Source organism: Onthophagus taurus, chromosome 2 (genome assembly GCF_036711975.1).
Source record: "Onthophagus taurus isolate NC chromosome 2, IU_Otau_3.0, whole genome shotgun sequence".
Lineage (NCBI taxonomy): Eukaryota > Metazoa > Arthropoda > Insecta > Coleoptera > Scarabaeidae > Onthophagus > Onthophagus taurus.
The window spans coordinates 13,353,751-13,371,158 of record NC_091967.1 but is presented as its reverse complement, the minus strand read 5'-3'; the positions used below and the strand labels follow the sequence as shown (position 1 = coordinate 13,371,158).

Below are 17,408 nucleotides of genomic sequence, written 5' to 3'. Positions count from 1 at the left end.
TATCTGTTATAAACATATCATTACGAATAAAAAATAAATTAATAGAAACGCTTAGAATTAGAATTAGGGATATATTAATTTTATTAGGTAATTCATAGAATAATGCAGTTTGTTTAAGTTTTAGTAGATAAGATAAATTAATAACAACTGTTTTAGCCCAGCTCATCAACATATATAAATGAAATCTAATCGAACAAATCAATACAGATTGAATAGTCAAGCAGGTTAAATAGAACAAATCAATATGAATCGGACCGGAAAAAAATCTTACGTTATTGGAATCGACTTGGGAACTACATACTGTTGTGTAGGTGTATATAGAAATGGAAAAGTGGAGATAATACCTAATAATGGAAATAATACAACACCATCTTATGTCGCATTTCGAAATGGTGACATTCTTGTTGGGGAAGCAGCTCGGAGACACGCTAGGGACAATCCAAGAAACACAGTTTACGGTAAGAGATTCAGAAAAATTAAATACGCCTATTCATAGCTATATCATTTCTAGTTACACCGAAAATATTGCACTTTAAGCTGCATTTAATCCAATACCATAAATTTTTCTTTTATTTTCTAGGTGTAAAACGATTAATAGGACGAAGATATCAGGAAAAGGAAGTTCAGACTAACAAGAATATATGGCAATTTAATGTAATATCAGATGAAGAAGAGCGACCTCTAATAGTAATCACAAATGATGGAAAAACTGAATCCTTTAATCCAGAAAAAATAAGTGGGTTCTTGTTACGAGAATTAAAGAAGGTGGCTGAAGAATATCTTCAATCGGCTGTTCATCAAGCTGTTATAACCGTTCCAGCATATTTTACCGATGCACATCGAGAAGCTACGATGAAGGCTGCTGAATTAGCCGGATTAGAGGTGAATCAAAAATACACTACGTTTATTAAGAGCTAATTTTTCAATTTATTTATAGGTTTTAAAAATTATAAACGAACCTACTGCTGCTGCTCTAGCATACGGACACAAGAAGAAAATTATGGAAAATAGATTAGCTTTGGTTTTTGATTTTGGGGGAGGCACTTTGGATGTGACTATTTTAAACATCTGTGGTGATACGTACGAAGTAAAATCTACAACAGGAGACATGTACTTAGGTGGTGAAGATTTTGATAACACGATTCTCCAGTATTTTGTTGAAATGATTAAAAGCAAATATGATGTAGACATTTCGAATGAACCTAAAATTATGCGACGTTTAAAAGTTCAGTGCGAAGCCGCAAAAATTGATTTAACGTTTTGTACGGAAACGTCCGTGCAATTGGAGTCTATTCTTTCAAATAAAGACGACTTTAACCACAAATTGGGAAGAGTAAAATTCGAAAATCTCTGCGCGGAGATATTTCATCAAGCCATGAAAGTCATGATGAAAGCCTTGACAGACGCTGGAGTTGATAAATCGGAAATCGATGATGTAATATTAGTGGGAGGTTCTTCACTTATTCCTAAAATGCAAAATATGATACGAGGATTCTTTGACGGCAAACAGCTTTGCACTAGCATCAGTAATGAAGAAGCAGTTGCAACAGGAGCTGCCATACAAGCTGCAATTCTGACAGGTTCTGATGATTCATCTATCACTGACATTATTATAAGAGATGTAACTGCAATGGATCTTGGTATTGCAGTGAAAGGTGGGAAAATGTCCGTCGTGATACCACGTGCCACAAAGCTTCCAGTATCTGTTGCTCGGACTTACACATTAAACTCCGACTTCCAAAAATATGTTTCTATATTGATTTTTGAAGGAAATAATGAATTGGCCGATAAAAATATAATGATTGGAGAGTTTGTTTTCGATGGTTTAAAAGACATTAGAAAAGGCAAATTAAAACTGACTGTTACATTCAAGAAGGATATTAATGGCCTTTTAAAAGTTTCCGCTATGGATGAATCAACTACTATTAAAAAATCAATTAAAATTACTAAATATAATCTTCTCAAAAATACTAATTTAAATATATTAAATTTATAACATATTATTTGTAAAATTAAATTAGAATTTATCATTATGTATATGGGAAATATTCATTGAATAATATTTAGTTATTTAAAAGAATAAGCAAAATATCTTAATAAATATCAACTAAAACACTATTTTAATTTATCATTTAGAAATTTAGATTAATTCCCATGTTAAAAATTTTAAATATGATTTTAAAAAATGTCTAAAGTTTTAAATTGTCACTCCGAATGAGACGGTTAAGGGTTGTTATCATAACCTGCATAATAATTCTAGGATACAGTGATAAATGGATATCTTTCTTACGGAACTTCGATAAAGTTTAGCTTGGTTTAATGATGGCTCATGTTCAGAAGATCAAAACAAATCCTAAGGTGGATATATTTGTGGTCAAGATTGGTTTATTAGATTTCTTAAAATAACGTTTTCTTTGAAGCGATGGTAAATGTATAATGTGGAATTGGTAAATTACGAGATGGTTCTTGAAAGTCAGCATCAACAATCTGGAAACGTCGTTTACTTCGCTTCTCTCCGGATAGGCCATAACGTGTTAGAAACTGTCCCATTGATTAACACCAAATGTTAGTAAAGAAGTGAGTGCTTGCAAAATAGATATTTAAACAGATTTACGGAATGTAAAGTTACCATTTTCAATTGTGGTTACTTCGCATATGTAAATATAAATACTGTGGGACTTATTTGTCCAAAAAAAATGGAGACTTTGTCTTACAGGTTATGCAAGCCTTTGTAAATAAATTAATTTTTTAGATGAGCAGGGGATGAGGTATGTTGGAGACAGTGTCTTTTATTGTCTTAACTATACTTTTAAATTTACGTGTACTTAAACATTAGACTAAATGTTACAGTAATTTAATTCTTCTATGTCAGATGCTTAGACTTTTACATTGCCCATTGTTTTAGCAACTTTACTTTTCCTTCAGTAGAAATAAGATTTATTCATTTAATTAACATTCCATAAATTCTGCAGTTGTTTATTTGGCTTCTAACTTCTTTCTTTGTCTCCCTTGTTCCGCTCTTGCGTCAAATTCTTAGATCCATATCGTTGTCCTTTTTCCTTCTTCTGCTTTCATGAATGCATGTACTACTTTGTGTTGAGTCTTCAAATAGTTTTTTCTTACATCTTCATCACTTATTGGTCTGTATTCGACAAGCTATGTCATCACCTGGTTGTTTTAGGTTATATTATTACAGAAAAGAAGACTAACTTTGAAATAGTAAAAGCTATCATTTCATAGGATATTATTAGGATTATTCCATAGTGATGCTGAAACATTCACAGAGATTAACTTCCATCTCGAATAAAACATATTTTCTCTTTAAATGCTTCATATGAAAAAAAAATTTCTTTTATTTGAGTGTAAAAGGGTTGATAAATTAAATAAAACTCAATTATATTTATGCTACCTATGTATTTCTTAGATAATACGTATTTGGTTGTGTCTTTCAGTTTTGTAACAGTACAATTTTAAGAGCTACTTACAACACACATTGACTAGAATTTCATAAATATTTGATAAATACGTACGCACTAGACAGTAATGGCAAATAGAAAATATAAAACTAAACGAAGACAACAAAATGAAAAAAGAGATAAAGAGAGAGATGACGAGTAATCATCGATCACGTCGAGCTTGTTTATCTGTGCTGGAAAGCGTTTGTCCTGCGGGATTTTGAACAATGCCGGCACGTAAGTCTCCAAAAAGCTATTCGGAAATCCGGGCTATAAAACGCATATATGAACGGGTTAATGGCGGAATTGATCCAACCCAAAAACGTGAAATAGCCCATAACTACGTTGTTTTGGGCTTCTTTTGGTAAAATCGGCATCAACACGTAGTAGATGAAAAACGGAAGCCAACATGCTATAAATCCTCCTACAACAATGCTTAGGGTTTGTGCTGTTTTTGTTTCCCTACGGAAGGAAGAAACTCTGGTAGCCGGCTCAAAGTTTAGAATGGATACATCTAATTGTAGAGATTCCGGTCGCGATCTATTCGCTGGTAACGGCGTTGTAGGGGTGTAAAAGCTTGCAGCCCTTTGCGGAGTTGCTGGTTCAGGCGTGAACGTGTAATTTAAAGTCGATCTTAGAGAGCGGGATTGTTGCTGCCCATTTTTGCGAACTTCATTGTGATTATTTTGGTTTATTGGATCTCCCGCTGTGATACTATAAAATATGTTAAGAAAAATACGTTATTTTTGATTTTAAAAATACATCTTAAAAAAGCTTAAATAAAAAAGCGTTTAACTAAATATAACATTTATTACCGTGCACTAAGCTGGCTAATGTACCTGGTGCACTTGATATTAACATTGTGTTCGTCGCAGTCCGAGGACATCCGGTCCAATTCCGATTCATCCTTCGCGTTCAACACCAGCTTCTGACCTTTCTGAAACGTGTTATTTCAATGAGTTAAATTCATACGACTATTAAGCGTACCTTTACTCTGCTATTGATGTGTGATAATTGGTCATGCCTCTGAGCGACAATGCACGAGATTCGCACGTACACGTAAAGCATAATGGTCATTGGAATGAAAAACGAGAACATCGCAGAGAAGACGACATAACCGGCGTTAGCGTTGTAGGTGCATTTGAAGTCATTATGGCGTCCTGGTTCGTACCTATAATAACATTATATTAAGTATTGATTAATAAACAATTAATGATTATTAAGTACTATTTTTGTTGCAACACTCGACGATCTCAAAGCTCGCATAACGCAGTAATGTATTCAAGTCACGTTATATAATGGTCAATTAGATACATGACTTTGTTCTGCTCGAAGAGTGTTTTTTGTTTTATTATTTCCAAAACTCTTTGTACTTACCAACCAAACATCGGAGGACATGTGATTAAAGCGGATATAACCCAGACCACCAAAATCATGCTAAAAGCGAGTCGTTTCGATCGTCTCTTTCTGGAGTAACTAAGAGGTTGGGTCACCGCCAAGTAGCGATCTATGCTTATGGCACATAAACTCAGGATTGATGCTGTACACAAGAGAATATCCAACGATATCCATATGTCACACAAAATCCAACCCATTTCCCATTTACCTAACACATAATAAACACATAATAAATTAATTAAAATTTATAAAATTTCATTTTTATAATAATCCTTATAATATAATAATAATAATTATAAAATGTTTGTTGAATGCACAAAGTTATAATATTTTGTAAAGCAATTTCTATAACGTTAACTGTTATAGTTACTAGTTACATCACTATTAATGTTACTGGAGCGATTCTGCCGAAGGAGACCGCATTGTACGAAATAGAAGGCTATAACGATTTCACGTTCGTGAAAGCCAACCTAAAATCAGGCACATCTGGTCAAAATGCACCGGAAACCATGGTCTGCGCAAGATGGTTCCACTAATGAGAACGAACGCGGATTTTTCACGAAAGCATTAAAAAGTCACCAGGGTGGATTAACGAGCAGCGCTGAAATAGACGAACATCAAAAGAAGCTGAGGACGTCGTCTATAATGAACCTTAAATATAATTCGAATGATGATTTTTTTTAAATCTTTCAATTAAAAAATTATTTTGATTCAAATAGTGAAAAATATTGAAAAAGTAATCTGCATAAATATACATAAATAATATTTTTCCATTAATGCATTTATCGTTCGGAAAAGAAAAACTGTTGGTGTAATGCGCTGTGGTAGTTACTAGTCACGTTCTTCGACGACGCAATATAAATCCTTTCGAACACGGTTTTGAGTTACTCATCTAGTTTCCAATACGTAAAGTGCTCCGCGAATCTGATAGTCAGCAAGAAATCCTTAAAGATCTAGTTCCAGAACGTGTAGCAGGATAGATAAGCAATTAAATTTCATTTTCACAAAATAAAACTTACGTCTAATTCGGTATACTATCGCCGGCGGCATCACGGTTATCCCAACCAACCAATCTGCAATTGCCACTGACATCACAAAGCAATTTGTAACAGTTCTTAATCTTCTCGTAGTTAAAACCGCGATGATAACAAGGGTATTGCCGATAAGGGTGATGATGATTACTACGGCCAATAAAATAGCCAATGCGATGTCCTCGATGTGTTTGGACGCGTCTTCGGTGCCTGTCACATTGAAATTGTTGTCTTCCTGCATTCCTGATCATTTCTAAAAACAAAATAATTTTAAAAATCTATATATTATTTTTTACTTTCTAGTAGAACAAAACTTTTCGTTAAATTGATCGAAACTAAATAAGAAGATATGTCAAAGCCATTCGTTTCTTTTTTATTCTACGAGATCGTAGTCCAATAATGGGGAGCGAACCAAGTCGTGAGTTATAGCACGTGTCAACTTTGGAAAATAAATGACTGGAAGTCGGTATTGAGTTTGCAGCCGAAAGCGCGTACCGAGGGTTTAATGCCCAATTAAAAGCTGGTGGCTGGCTTTTAAAAGTGATTAATATATTGCCTTCTTACTATTATATTCAATATTCAAGTTCTGACAAAAACTTGGTCGAATTATGCAATACTTATAAATATTGATTTTTCCGTAAAATATTGATATCTTTTATGTTTAATTACGAGATAAAATGTTTTCAGGAAATTAGTAACCAATTACTCATTTTTAAGAAAATAAAGTCTCAAATACATATTAATAGGAAATTATTTAATGTTTAAGTTGATGTAATAAGATTTGCTGTTACAGTGGCAACGTTTATTGGCTACATTTATAGCAAATTTCGATATTGCCAATTAGGTACAATTAACCTGTCCGGTTCGTAATGAACAGGCAGAAAACGTAGGAGATAAATTGGTAACCATTTTTTATCGTAAATTGCTCCACGCCTGACAACCTAATTCGACCAACAATTGTGAATTTGTTTTTGCAAACGCTATTTATTCAGTATAAATGCATTATTTTTTTTTTAAATACTTTTAAAAATCTTTATTACACTATTTAGTAGTCAAAGATATTTCTATATTCTGGAATTTGCTAAATACATTTTCAAACACAAATTTGATCCAAAATAGTTTTATTAACTTTTGTAGTGTTGTTTCAACCCGATTTTATTATGTGTTCCACATATAGAACGGTGAGCAATCGAGTATCTTTATGGTTCTAGAGGTTAATCGTTAAATGGTAGAAAATCATTTTTGCTCTAGAGAATACTTGCGGAGATCATATCGATTAAATGTCTAGAGAGTTGGATTTCACAAGTCTAAATGCACACCAGAAGCACTTCAAGGTCTACCAGAAATAAATTCACGAAATAATAAGGACCAATATCCAACCCAAACGAGTGGTAACGATTTTTCTTCGGGCGACGAAATTTCTTTTTTATCAAAGAAAGTGAGAGTAGAAAAAAATACCAGAAATAGAAAAAGTTATAAATGGACAGAGGAGGCTGAAAGGTCAAGCCGATGAAAAAGACAACCATAAAAGATGCAATATCTATTCAATAATTTAAGGACAATAATTTGAGAGGCACAGGCACCATTCGAGTAAACCGTGTTACAGCAAATCCTCTGGTAGATTAGGAAAAAATGAAAATAAAGCCAAGTGGATGCTAAACTATGGGGTATTAAAGGTAAATGATAATTGCTTCATTTAGTGCTAAAAGGCAAAACTGTTTTGTACTTATACAACTGTAGATTATAATTAAATCTTTTGCAAAATTTACTCAGAACACCGAGTTCACATAAAAACATACAACGTTGTCAAGATTGTTTTGCGTTAGCAGAATGTTCAAGAAATTATTTTCAAAGAAATTTACGATGTGTCACGGCACATCTTTTAAGTTACAAATTTTGGATCTATTTTTCTTTCGGCGACAGTTTTATGGAGGAGTGGAGAAGTTAAAGCACCTTACCAAGTTTTAAAACATCTAAGAAGGGGTGTGGCAAAGATTTATCTATAGTTATAGGGGTTGAAAATTGGGGTGAAAGTTATATATTTGCTTATGATTTAAAAATAAACGAAAAGCGATATTGATACTTCTAAATATAGAGTACTATTAATTTTTAAAAAGCTGATTATTGATGTGTCCCACTTAGGTCTATATTTATGATATTTGGACACAGATATTAAAAATATTACTTAAGACCTGCAAAGTACTTTAAGTACTTTAGTAAAATTAATTTACTTCTAGATCAACGAGTCAAAATCAAATCTTAATATTATTACGAAAAGTAATTTAGGCTAGAACTGAACACAATTTATTCTCCTTATGCTTATCTTTTGGCATTACATCCCGGGGTGGGTTTTTACATTAGCCTCTTCCTCTCCTCACATCTTTTTCAGGTCCTGTCATACATCAGCTTTACAGCACATTCTAGGGCTTGTTCTATTTCTACTGCACCAAAGATCCTTTTTTGGGCTCTTCTTCCATTTGTACTCATCACGTGCCCCAACCATCCTATTAGCCGCGCCTTCGCCATATGAATTATATTTTTCTCTTCCATCGCAGTTTGTAGCAACTTCCTCTCGAATACCCTCAATGCATTTTTCACAATTTATCTTCACAATCGATTGAAACATCTCATCGTTGAGTACAATGTTAAAGCAAATATGAGCAAATATATTACCACACCTAAAATGTCTATAATTCAGATTAATGCGGTTTTAACTTGAAATTTAATTCAGGCAGAATTTTATCTAATATGGGACTAAAGACTGTAATGACTTCGATCTTATAGGGAATAAATTTTTTTTAAATACATTACTATAGTTCAAGCATTTACTGCTATATATGTAATATAAAGTATTAATTCACACAATAAAACAGTGACTCATCATGGAAGACAATTCATCAGAGGTTAGTGAATGAAACCAGGCAATAATGACATTTATTTTTGGAAAAGCAATTTAGGGAGAGTTGATTGCGATCAATAAACCGAGTTTATCCAAAAATACTCGTAATGATGGTCGTTCATATTCAATTTTATTTTTTTTTATCCGTTGAATATGGCGACATAGAGTGAAGTTTAATTAATATAGATAATTACATATATTGGAAATTCTTTGAAATTTTACAAACCGTGAAAAATCGATTTAACGGGAAAGCATTGTACTATTTCTAAATATCAATAAAGGTATTTTTTTTTAATAAACAACGCTTTGGTTTTTGAGTTATTAACTTAAAAATTAATTAACAAACTAAATAATATAAACTGTGATTGAATATCTGTAGAAATGGCACTAAAATACCCCTTCTGAATGAAATTTACTGACTACGTGTCACCTGGATACATTTTGGGAAATGTCCAGTTGAATAAATGAGGTGTGCTCGGAATACGTTATCAGAATCATCAATTTTAAATTATGGAAATATGGACAAGTTATAAGTACCACTTTCGAGGGAATCCTATTTCGAATTTATAATCTGAACAACTATCATCATCTATGGTAGAGACTCCAATTTCATTTTCCTTTCATATTCCGATCGAACGAAATGTGTAACGGGACAAACCGCTAAAAGCATTTTAATGGATTAAACTACCTGCGGAAACTTTTTAACTTTATGAATATTATATAAAAATATTGTTCGACTCCAAAATTATTATCGCAATTTTTAAACGTTAAAAAATTTTAATTTTACTACTAAATTACTATTATCAGTTCTTCACTAGTTCAAACTAGAGAACTAAGAAGTACCATTCGAAAAATTTGTGGAAAGGATCAGTTTCAGAATTATTTGAAGTATGCTTCCTACAAAATGTGTCACAAATGACGGTTTTCAAGGTAGTAGTACATTTGGGATTCTATTGAAGCTTTCTGGCTCGACCTTCTCTTTACGCCACATTTTACGATTAATATAGACACGTTTGGCGCATTGCGCTTGTGAATTCTCGGAATTGCCGAATTTTTGAACGAAATATGAACACTCTCTACATACAAATGTAGGAATGTATTTGCAAAAAATCAGAAAATGCGACATAGGAAGCGAAAATAAATCGGATAGTAAATTATACATATCATCAAGACGAACATAACATTTTAATGTTTCACAAGTTTTCTTTCATAATTGGAATTAATGTTCTTTAACGTTGATTAATTAGTGGTAAAACGTTTTGAAAGTGTTCGTAGGTGTTACAATAACACGATTGTTTCAGTTTCTTAGATGATTTATGACTCAGATAAAAAAGGGTTATTATATTTTTTTCCGGCTTCCAGTTCAAAAGTAATCTCTACTAAAAGGGCATAACCGTAATCTATCCGTGTCATATTTTTTCTTTCTTTTATACTTTTAAAAAATGTATATAAATTTAGTTTTGGTATATCCAATTTCATTTAAAAAATTTTTTCCTTGTTTCTGAATAGGGAATACGAGTAGAAAATAATGAACAAGGTACTTCGGTGTATTATGCGTCATCTCGTGTGAACATTCACGTGATTCAATGGTCGTAAGTTATACGCCGTTTCTGCAATTAGGGATGTTTTATGAGAGACAATACGTCTGCATTATCTTATACGTTGATAGCTACCGCAATTTAAGCACTTACATGCTTTCCCCCTTCGGATAATTAGCAACTCATGTAGCGGCAAAACAAGTAAATCGTAATTTAAATTTGAATTTTATTCGTTACAATTTTAAATTAAGACAGAAATTAGAATCTTTAATTAGGAGATTGTTTGATTTTCTGCATCTGAAGTAGTTATTCGATCCCAATACACCAAAGTCATAAACCAAGTTAGATAGGGTAATCGATTCCGGTGATCCGGATGCCATCTGACGGCCGATTGGATTACAGTTTGGTAAATAGCGATTGTAACGAAATATTAATCTATTGTATGTATACGTCTGGTATGCGTAACTCCCTATACGGGATTATTTTGTGGTAGGTATGTACGTTTCTCGTTTAAATGCTTACAGTTAATTTCTGTGGTGTGCATACGTTGTAACCCGTAAAACGAGCAGGAACCGAGGCCGGCTCCTACAGGAACTGTAATTGAGGGGTATTCTCGTATCGCAGACATTGTGTGTGGTCAGCCGCCTTTGATGGTCGGAGCACCGGAGATTGTCGTAATCCTGCTGGCGGTCCGAGGACCCAATTAAAGGCGACTGAGGAAATTAGTAGCTTCCTGGTAGAGTGGAGATTAAATATCTATGCGATTCAAAAAAAGTATATATTAAGAGGGCTTTAGTTTTTGTGGTTATTTAAATATTAATTTATACAATGAGATAAAATAATTAGTGCTTGATTTGGGTAACCTTCTTTAGTGAACGTATCGGAATTGCACAGTTTCGCTTGAAACATACACCAGAAACCGATATGCTAATTACGCAACTCTCAGTCGCGTTTCAGTATTAATTTACCACAATTATGTAGTGTCTGTCCTTGGACATTACTGACAGCTACGAATTTCAGACGCTATTCACAATATATCAATACATGCTCCGCAAACTATAAAATGGGTTTGTATTATATTACAAAATAATTTAAGGGATTAAACCTGAAGTTTTGTTAAGCAGTTGTCAAGAATGAATCACATTGGTGGCAAAGGATGAGATTTTGGGCTTCCCATTGCATGACCCAAACAGAAATGCTATCATACCCAAAAATTTCTACTCCAGAGATTTACTTAGTTCCAAGGATATGAAAAGGATAGAGGCGAATAGATTAATTTTTCCCTTCAGGTAATTTTAAAAACTTTAAAGCGCCTGTCAAAACTTTAGAAAAGATTATATAGTGATGAACAGTACATTAATCTTTATCTATTGAAAGTGTGATAATTGCGGTAAAGTCATCAGGTTTCAAGTAATTTGTTGAGATGTCTGTTTCATCTCTATCCTTACTAAGTAATCGAATATTAACTAGATATAAATCGCCAGAATGCTTTTTAAAGATATTTTTATCTATATTTTTAATATTAAAGATATTATGGAGGATTATTATTGTATTCATTTAAAACTTTAAGTCTCTTTTCTATAGAATTAACTGTGATATCTACCATAGTTCAAGTACAGGATCATTACATATATCTAATTTTTTGTCATTAGTTTTATTTATGATAAGGAAATTTAGATTCTGTGTTTAAGTTACAACAAATGTTATTTGCTTTATTTAAAGACTCTCTAATACTTTATGGAATATTTTCCAACATGAGTTTATTTGGTTATAACTGAGCTACCTAGGAAAAAGTTAATTCGGTTCGGCAATATAATATGTAACTACTATTATTCTCAGTAGATCATTATTTCAAGGTATCTCTTTTTCGTGTAAAATTCTTTCGTGAGTTACTTCTAGAATGGTTTAAGCCTGTAACCTTTTATCGGGTTCTCTGACCTTTTTAGATATTTATCTGTTCCTTTGAAACTTCATGAAAAGAAATCGTTTGTGTTATATTTTCAATCAAAATCAAAAAAAGTCTCTTCATCTCTCTGTTCTTTATCAAGTATATTTTCCTCAGTGTTTGGATTAAATTATTTCTTCACAAAAGGCTAAAAACTTTGGATATTACACAAAGTTCGAATTCCAGCAAAATAACTTCATATGAGATAAGATAACATAGACCTACGTTATGGAGCTCACAGAACCTGAGTGACATACCATTCAACATCCAATTATATCCAATTTTACAAGTTTGGTAGCATATGGTGATGTAATTGATTATAAAAAATTTAATCTTTTGGTGCAGATGCAACCCAAATCATTTTAATTACTTACATTGAAAATTCATTGCAGGAAATTAAAAAACCTGCTACTAGAAGACTTCAAAGTTAAAGTGTTCTATTTGGGTCGATGGTCTTTACTGGTGCAGAACGCATGAAGAAAGTTGAATATGAAATGAAAAGAGCTTCTGTGGCAACGTTTTTGTAAGTTTGTTTTCCTAAAGAATTTGTTTCGCTCTGAAAGAATATTGTTATTAAAATGAAAAAACATAATATTTAGCAGTATAATACGGAATATTTTTATAGTAGCACGAATAACAACTTTAAGTACTTTTTTAAACTCCATTAAAAACCATTTTTAAATAAATAGTGTTTAAAAAGTATTCACAGAAACCAAAACGTAATAATTCTTCGGTAATTATATCACTTTCAAGAAATCGAGATGACTCAGTTCAAGTTCAAACACTTTTAGATTAAACGGTAAACTTTATTTAAAACAACCGTGTGTCCTAAATTACGTATGTACACATTGTTAATCTTAACCGGGTATTTTGATGTCGAATTTTTCATTAAATTTTTATTACCCCTCCATAAACTCGGATAATGATTATCATACAAACAAAAAGGTTCGTGCGATCAAAATTCTGAAACACGTTTAAATTGATGGCGTCAATAAACACCGTTCCTAACTACTTTGTCTTGAAATTAATTGCTCAATTAGTGATATAAATATCGATACTTTAGCGTAATGAAAAAACATCTTTTTTAATCATTTTTACCATTGGAATATTACTCAAATACTCTAGAGAGTAACAAATCTTCACGGAGCTTAATCATAATTTACGCGTGGACATTTCAGTATGTAAACAAATTTTAATTAAGCTTAAGTTATAGATTTCAAATTGCAACTTTTATGATTAATACGTTAAAATAAAATTAAAACGTGCAGTTTGAATTCAAAGTTTATTTTAATTTTTTTTTATGAGGCTTTAAATAAACCTATTTAAAACCATTTGTTTGTTTATTTAACGCATTATACGAATTTAAAGTTTGGTTTATTTTTTTAGGGCCATTATATTTAAATAAAAATGAATTTCATTCCAATAGTTACAATTTAAAATCTTGTCGATTATAGAATTGGATTATGATTTATTTAAATTTCCGTACAAATTCGGAAAAAAGGTTATCTACAAAATGACTAATCTAATACATGCACATTATTCGGCTCAATATACATGTATTAGAAACATTATTACATAATTATTAAAACACCACACACTTTCATATACTCCATATTGTTATATCTGACACTCTAGATATACAGATTGCTCAATACGATGCTATCGTCTATTGCAATAGGTGTGGGTCGGCTTCTTCTTGTCTATGTTAATACCTCTCATTTTTGTGTATTGATTTCCACGTGAACCCATATGTCATTTCTCTTCATTTCTGAGTACCTACACTCGCTTTAGCTACATCTAAATTATGCCTGATATTCATCAATTATTCCTTCAGCTGCAGGGTTAAGACGATTGTTGATAACATCTTCTGTAGGCAGTGCAGGAAAGAGATATCTCACAATAACTTGTACGCTGCATAACTCATACTTCCTGTTCTTGTTTCTTCATAGCTTGTACAACTAACGTTTGCATAAACCATCGCTGTAATTCGTTCCTTTCCTTAACCGTTTAAGGACCAAGACGGTATATATACGCAAAAAAAGTCCAAAGCCAATAATAATGTGTAAATCACAAATACACTTCTCCTTCCGTAGTCCATGTTGTTTTCCTTCAATTTTCTCTTTTACAAACATCATGTGGGCGATTTTGTAGCTTTTCCCACTTTGTATATTTTCGCAACGTGCGATCCATTCTTCTCGAATCTACTCAAAATCTCCACTTTACGTTCATTTGCAGGAAATGTTTTTCTTGAGGATGAAGACATTCATTATATAAATTTAATTAAAGTTAAAAAACAAAACTGCATACAGAAGATACTGTGAGAACAAACTAACGAGGTGCGAATAACGCTGACATAAAATTAATTCTCGGGGAACCGACTATTGTTTATTGCTAGAATCTGTTCGGATTACAGATCAGGCGTTTGAAATTCATGAATATCCCAAGTATGAAATTCAAACGCTTCGTTCGGCGTTAAATCTACACGCATCCCTAGAGTTGGGATAAAAACTTCATAAATGCGAATTTTTGAGGTTTCTGGTTTTTAGCATATTACGTATATTATAAATCTTTTCAGTATATAGGTACAGAAAAGAAATTTTTTACATTTATCATAAAGTTTTTCACACATAAATCGTTTTCGTTGCTATCTCAAAAACATTTCCAGGCTGCATACGAAATACGATCAGAAAGTCTTCCGATACATTTACGTCTTTTGTGTGCGATATTTTCTTGTAAGTAACCATTTTAATATTTTTCCGATATCAAGGATGACATAATCGTTTCGAAATGAATGAGGAAGTGATTGTAAATGCAATGGAATTAATGAAGCATTTCATTCATATAAATAAAACGGTGTGTGTTTTGAATTACAAAAGGAATTAAATTAATTTGTGATAATTTATATTAATGGATAAAAAGGGAAAATAACATTTTGCTTTGATATATTACATCACAATTGCTTTATTATAATATTTTGTGTGGTCTGATTTATTTTATACATACTATAATCGAATTTAATAATTCTATAATCTAATAATTTATATTCATATCGTATCTTTTGTAAGTCATTTTTATTATAATTGATTGAAATAATGTCGGTATAACAACATTATAGACAAAATTGCTCCATAATTTTTTTTTTAATTGTAAATGTGGTTGAATGCGTTAATTCTCAAGAGAGAGGAAGCTATCAGAAGGTAAATTTGCTACAAATCCATATGGACAAGAGAATGGGGTCGGCGGATGGTATACAGCAAGAACGATAAACGTTGATAGAGGAAATTATTTCCTAGGTCAAAACTCGATAGGAATCGTTAGGTTGAATTACGATTGCCCGGGCATTGGGGTTAAGTGCGGTAAAGGGTGCAAATGGGTAATATCAACCCAGATCAATATCTGTATTATCCGTTTCCGGCATGAATGTTAAGACAAACAAAAGGGCGCAATTATTCCTAAAGTATTTATCGATAGTACGCGTGCGGTTTCATTTCAGCGAATACAAAGTTACCGTTATCGCCGCAATTTGAGCTTTAAATATTTTATCAACAATTATAGTTGAAATGTATAACAATATTTTTAGTTTATTGATTTATTAATAATTTTATGTATTTTTGGTGTATATTTGAAGATATTTTCACGCATAAAATTGTTCATTTACGCAAATTTGTATTCGGAGGAACCTTGAAAATTCCAACGGGCGGATTCCACAAGTCTATTGGTTTACAAACTATACTAAAATATCTATTCGTTTATTGTTTCGGCATATGCTTTTTGAAGGGGAACGAAAAGTGTGTATTATGATGTATTTATTTAAATCTACAAAGATTTAACCATTAATACACTCAAACACAAATATATTAAATAAAGTACAATTCCACACGTTTTAAATCAAAAGTTTTATCCTGCAAAGTAATGAATTTAATCAAATTGGTTGTGGTTTGAAAACCTCTACATCCTCTGAGCATATTTAGATTATCTTATCACATTCTGACTATTAAACACTCTCTGCAAACACATACATTTCTTAATTTGTTAAATATTGCTATGTAAACATGTTAGGCTGAACGATTTTTATAAATATAGGAACTACCTCCTATGTTTATACTTCTTTTCTTTAAAATATACAAACACTTTCTAGAAGCTTATTAAACAAAGAATTTTGTAAACAAAAATTATTTGATTTCATTATAACAAAATGTACACAACATATTTTTAACTAAAATACAGGTATTTCAAAATTATGAAAATATTTGAGTGTCTTATTCTAATGCTTTAAAATTGTAGCATTCAGATTTGAAAATATTAGTGCTAAAATTAATCTACGTTGAGAAAACATTTACATTTGGATTCTAATAAATGTTTTACAATTTGTTTTAAGAATTTCTCTGAATGGCGGATTGATTGATCGGAATATGAATGGTTCGGAGAATCAGATGAAGAAAATCTTGATACTGATAAAGAACAAGATGATGCAGAAGAAAATCTTGAAAATGTAAACATTAAATCTAAGAATCAATAGAAACTACTAAAAAAAGAAACCATAGTGATTTTGAAGGACAATGGCAAAGGTCAATGTACCAAGAGGTAATGAAACATTTTTTTGATATTGAAAAAAAATTATCAACTTAATTGAGGTATATTTTTTATAAATTAAACTTTTAACCATCAAAAACCACTGATAATATTCGACGAAAAAAGAATATGCCGAAAACTCAAATTGCGAAGAGAAGATGGAGTAATAAGAAGCTACTTCACTTACACAAAAGATTGAACGACGATCAATACATGTACAACGGCGAAAAAGACGACTTCAAGTATACACGTTCATTAAATATGGATGATGGGGAGAAAACAGAACGCTGGAAATAGATACTACTTTAACGACGGAAAAGTGCAACACAACGTGGTTGAATGTTTTGTAAGGAAGGATAAATTATTATATATTGCGTAAACGACCAGGATATACAAACGAAAAAGTTAATTTGCTCAAATATTTCGTTATCCGAATAGTTCATAAAGCTATCAACGTGTCAACTTTAAATTACCATGGGTTGGGTTAATTTGTTGTAGAATTAGCTTGTTGTTAATTTTTACGTAAATTGCTTTGGGATTCGGTTGGCAATAAATAGATAGGGTGGATAG

The 17,408-nt window shown here is 31.9% G+C and overlaps 2 protein-coding genes across 8 annotated transcripts in view; one reads left to right on the top strand and one right to left on the bottom strand.

Annotated features, from left to right (window-relative positions):
* Positions 1–49: 49 nt before the first annotated feature.
* Positions 50–2,058, top strand: LOC111425893 (heat shock cognate 71 kDa protein-like). The gene is made up of 3 exons (XM_023060188.2): positions 50–458; positions 581–882; positions 938–2,058. Exons 1-3 carry the CDS (start codon positions 245–247, stop codon positions 1,994–1,996), a joined length of 1,575 nt encoding a protein of 524 aa, XP_022915956.2. The 5' UTR covers positions 50–244; the 3' UTR covers positions 1,997–2,058.
* A 1,336-nt stretch (positions 2,059–3,394) lies between these two features.
* The window catches only part of LOC111426012 (probable G-protein coupled receptor No18), a 51,125-nt gene continuing 37,111 nt past the window's right edge, over positions 3,395–17,408 (bottom strand). For 4 of the 7 annotated variants that reach the window (XM_023060341.2, XM_023060343.2, XM_023060342.2 and 1 more), the window contains 5 exons: positions 5,873–6,137; positions 4,833–5,061; positions 4,443–4,626; positions 4,271–4,392; positions 3,395–4,169 (listed from right to left, as the gene is read on the bottom strand). In XM_023060341.2, coding sequence (XP_022916109.1) covers positions 3,641–4,169; positions 4,271–4,392; positions 4,443–4,626; positions 4,833–5,061; positions 5,873–6,125 — 1,317 coding nt within the window. In that variant the 5' untranslated portion in view covers positions 6,126–6,137 and the 3' untranslated portion in view covers positions 3,395–3,640. Of the gene's footprint in view, positions 4,170–4,270; positions 4,393–4,442; positions 4,627–4,832; positions 5,062–5,872; positions 6,138–10,843; positions 11,096–17,408 lie in introns of those variants that run through there. The other 3 variants (XM_071194316.1, XM_023060345.2, XM_023060344.2) reach the window with 3 other exon arrangements.